General features: G+C 43.3%; 1 protein-coding gene across 1 annotated transcript in view; it reads left to right on the top strand.

The window, feature by feature from the left end:
• LOC148945535 (protein CFDP2-like) overlaps positions 1-4,522 on the top strand; it is a 5,710-nt gene extending 1,188 nt beyond the window's left edge. The window contains exon 2 of the mRNA XM_089099076.1: positions 3,494-4,522. Within this exon, the coding sequence (XP_088955202.1) occupies positions 3,494-4,522 (1,029 nt within the window). The remainder of the gene's footprint in view (positions 1-3,493) is intronic.
• Positions 4,523-4,866: the final 344 nt, after the last annotated feature.

Raw genomic sequence — 4,866 nt, 5'->3', positions numbered from 1 at the left:
GAAAATGTAACTGTGACAAGGTAATCCACAACCAAACACTACTGAAATATTCCAATTCTTGAATTTCAACGAAAGCAATTCAAAATGAACTTTGAAAAATCAAGAAAATGTAACTGTGACAAGGTAAACCACAACCGAACGCTACTGAAATATTCCAACTCTTGCATTTCAATGAAAGAAATTCAAAATCAACTTTGAAAAATCATGAAAATGTAACTGTGACAAGGTAAACCACGACCAAACACTAATGAAATAGTCCAACTCTTGCATTTCAACGAAAGAAATTCAAAATGAGCTTTGAAAAATCAGGAAAATGTAACAGTGACAAGGTAAACCATAACCAAACACTACTGAAATAGTCCAACTATTGCATTTCAACGAAAGAAATTCAGAATGAACTTTGAAAAATCAAGAAAATGTATCTGTGACAAGGTAACCCATAGCCAAACACTTCTGAAATATTCCAACTCTTGCATTTCAGTAAAAGAAATTCAAAATGAACTTTGAAAAATCAAGAAAATGTAAGTGTGACAAGGTAAACCACAACCAAACACTACTGGGATGGGCTTTGGGGTCTGGAGTTGGCTTTTGGGGGTCTGGGTGGGCCTTTGGGGCACCAGGGGACCGGTGGATGGCCTATGGGGCTCCGGTAGCCCTTTGGCAGCCCGGGGGACCTTTGACGACCATGGGAGGGTATTTGGGGCAGTTGGGGGCCGGTGGAGGGCCTTTGGGACCCCGTTGGTCCTTTGGGAGCTCGATGGGCCTTTGGGGACCGGAGGAGGACCTTTGGGGCACAGGGAGGGCCTTTGGGGGTCCGGGGGGCAGTTGGGGGCCTGGGGGACATTTGGGGCCTGGGGATGGCCTTTGAGGGTCTGGGTGGGCTTTTGGGGGCGCCGGTGGCCCTTTGGGAGCTTGGGGGGCTTTGAGGACCGGGGGCTTCCTTCGGGGTTGGGGTAGGAGGATCGGAACCCTTTGGGGTTGGGTTAGAGGACCTCACAACACTGTTCAAATGAAACTTGTGTATTATAACGACCACACTCAAAACCTCCTCCAAAATCTCTTCAAAAATCTTCTTTTAAAATGTCTCTATCTGTTTCGCCGAAATAGTTCCATAACCTGTCTAAAACGGTTTCGCCCAAATAATCACTAAACGTAAATTCAGCGTGTTCCTTTGTTATTGGCATCTCTGTGCTAACGCATTTCAAATTAATAGGAAACCTTCTCGCGCGCTAAAACAATTCATCGCTAAGATGTTTCTTGCCTAATTGTTTCCATGGCCTTTGGTTATTAATATCCTTTGGAGTTCGACCAAAAGAGTTGTTCCCGAGGCAAAGACATTAATGATATGGATCTATTCCTGGAGAAATGTTTCTAGGCGGAAATTTTTAAAGTCTGACAGATGATGTCATTGATTGATTGATCTGTCAAGAAGGGGAGATTAATTTGTTGTTTCTAAGGGGAATTGTTGATTCACGATAGGTGAATTGAGGTCGACTGCACAGGTGTTCCAAGGTCGATGTTGTTGTAAGTGCACGCTCTCAGCGAATGTCAAGGTCGATGTTGTTGTTGTTGACACACTTTGATTACGCAATCAAGTTCTCGGAAATCCACTTCCCCATCGATTACGCAATCAAGTTCTCGGAAATCCACTTCCCCTTCGATTACGCAATCAAGTTCTCGGAAATTCACTTCCCCTTCGATTACGCAATCAATTTCTCAGAAATTCACTTCCCCCTCCAGTCCTAGATCAATAACATTGATCCCGTTAGAATTCAATGCGCATGTGCAACCTTCGCCCCGGAGTTATTACACATAGAAACATCAAATAAATCAACCTTGGAAAAAGAGGTCATTGACCCCATTAACCACGTTGTCTCCCTAATGACTCTATGCCCTTATTTGGGGTGCAAAAAAAGTTGTAGGTGGCAGCAGGGGTGCGTGATCGGAGTCGGACCCCCATCTCTACTGGGGATCAGCAGGTAGTGGTCTGTTAAACAACTTTTTGAAATCCGTCGTACAGGCTTTGTTCACTTTATCAGGGTCAATAAAAAGTCGTCCAGACTCATCTTTGCCAGGCCCATCTCTCACTCTCACTATCACTCTCTCACACACTCTCTCTCTCTCTCTCTCACTCACTCTCTCTCTCTCTCTCTCTCTCTCTCCTTTTTTTGAAAAAAGAAAACTTTTCGTTGTTTCAATAAACACAAAATTTGGCATTTTCCCTAAAAATGCTCCAAAAAGGGCAATTTTGTAAAATAATAGAGGTCAAAGAACCTTGAGGGCCACCCACTCCCCATTGACGCCAATGTATTTACCCCAAATGTAGCTTGAGGTAAAACTGTAAAAAAAGGTTTGAAAATCTATTATGACATTAGCAACTATATCATCTAAACTAAATTCAAGGCTGTTTCTATTTTTAATATTTTAGTTATTCAAGTAATTTACGTTCAAAAATCCTTATAAAAAACTGTGACAACAGTACAGCCAAATTGAGCTGCTAATAATGGAGGGGCTATGCATGAGAATCGGGCATTTTTTCAAGAAAGCAGGAAAGATGGTGGATATGTACTTTTGACACTGCTGAAATATCCTGGAAATGGAGGCATAAAATTTAATCCCTAGAACGTCGCCAAATTGTCATATAACGTCGCGAATCATCAAATGGGGCTTTAATTGCGAAAGAAAGTCTTGTACTGGGTAAAAATTCTCTTTTGATCTACTGGTCATCCTACTTTTATCCTCATATCATAAGAACGTCGTCTAAACGTCACAAAACATCGCAAATATTCAAATGGGGTTTTAATAGCTCAAGAAATCTTAAAATGGCTAAAATGGTCTCACTTTTATTCTCATATTATAAGAACATCTTCTAAACTTCAAAAAAGTTGGACTTTTTCAAATAACGATTTGCTTATATATAAGAGGCAATAAATTAAGTCCGTGGATCAGGCCTCAACTACGCTGAAAATCTCTAAAAACCAGGCAACAAATTTCTGAGTCACCTACTGAGTCACCTTATCAGTAGGGGTATCCCCCAGGGTGCTCAGCGTGTCCCCAAGTGGCAGATAGGGGAACGGCCTAAGGATAAGTAGGGTACCTCCATTGAGTAGGAGGCGTGGACCAATTTAGAATGATGATAGTGCGATTTTACATGCTACCGCGTCCGAGGTAACAGACGAAAAACCAATCTTTAATGATGAAATGCAATTTTACATGGTACCGCGTCCGGGGCAGCCGACAATCCTAGGCCTAGGACGACCCCCACCCGGGGTGAAAATTCACATGGCCAAATGGTTGTTCCTTTCCGACCAAAACCACCCTACACTTTGGCACGCTAAACATCCGAACACTTGCCAAACCGGGAAAACTAGATCTTGCCTTTAGCGAACTACAGAGGTACAATTGGAATGTTATCGGCCTCTCTGAGACTCACCTCCCCCGAAAGAGTGAGGAAAACCTCTCTAGAGCCTCCTTCTTGTTGTCCGGTCGCAAGGACGGAGTTCATCGACAAGGTGTAGGATTCTTCGTATCATCAACTGCCAGAAAATCTCTAATCTCCTTCACCCCAGTCTCAGAAAGAATAGCCGTCTTACGACTAAACAGAGCTGCCAAGAATATCTCTGTCGTCCACGTCTATGCCCCAGACTCTGTCAGAAGTGAGGAAGAATGTGATGAATTCTACTTCACACTACAAAGCGTCATCAACCAAATACATAAGAAAGAAGTACTGATTGTCATTGGGGACTTTAACGCTATAGTAGGTATGGATAATATCGGTCGATCCGATATAATGGGGACTTTTAGTCTCGGAAAACTCAATGCGAGAGGGGAACGATTGCTCGACTTCTTCCGAAAAATCAAGTTATTCTTAACGAACACAATGTTCAAACACCGCCATCGACCTAAAGTGACCTGGAGATCCCCAGACGGTAAAACCGAGAATGTGATTGATTATATCTTGATATTGAAGCGCTGCAAGTCTTCCGTAATAGACACAGTAGCATTACCTGGAACAGGCTTTGAATCCGATCACACTCTCTTGATGTCAAGGTTCAAGCTACGAATGGGAAAGTTCCAAAAAGCAACAAAAATCCCAAGATTCCAGGTGGATCTACTGCGGGATCCCGCAAAAAGCCAGACCTACACTTCCACTCTATCTGAAAAATTCCGAGAGATCCTGGAAAATCATCCTCCCCCCACCACCGCTAATGAGATAGACTCCCTGACCGAGCAGGCCACATCAGCAATCATAGAGACAACGAATGACGTCCTTGGAAGAAAAACTCCAAATGAAAAACCATGGATCACAGACGATATTATTGAGCTATGCGAAGATAAACGACTTTTTTGCAATAAATCCGACCGTCACAGCCGGGATACTTACAAGCTCCTCAAGAGAAGAGTAGAGAGAGAGAGATCAGAAAGGCACTACATAACCACCTGCGGAAGAAATACCAAGACTGCAAAGTACTGTCCAAGAAGGGGAATAGCGGAGCAGTTTTCAAAAGGGTACTTGAGTTAAGCTGGAAAAAAGAGCCGCAAACATCAGTGATCCTGGAAAAAGACAGATATAAGATCTACGATTGAAAGACGAAACTTGAAAGATGGAAAGAACTTTAACAATAAACTGAATCCCCGAGTAGATGCGGATCCTGAAGTACTAAACCGCTTCCCCATACCCGACCAAGAACTCAGACCACTACCCCCAATCAAGTCAGAAACCGAGTCAGCAATCCAGTCGCTCAAAAAAGGAAAAGCCCCTGGCCCAGACGGAGTCACCGCTGAACTCATTAACGTCGGATCGGATGATGTAACTGATCTGCACCATTTCATTGTGTCTGCGGTGTGGGAAACCGGCCACGTACC

The sequence above is a fragment of the Artemia sp. Qi Xiang Cuo genome, chromosome 13 (assembly GCF_049724085.1).
Source record: "Artemia sp. Qi Xiang Cuo chromosome 13, ASM4972408v1, whole genome shotgun sequence".
Lineage (NCBI taxonomy): Eukaryota > Metazoa > Arthropoda > Branchiopoda > Anostraca > Artemiidae > Artemia > Artemia sp. Qi Xiang Cuo.
This window is presented reverse-complemented; position numbering and strand designations above follow the sequence as displayed.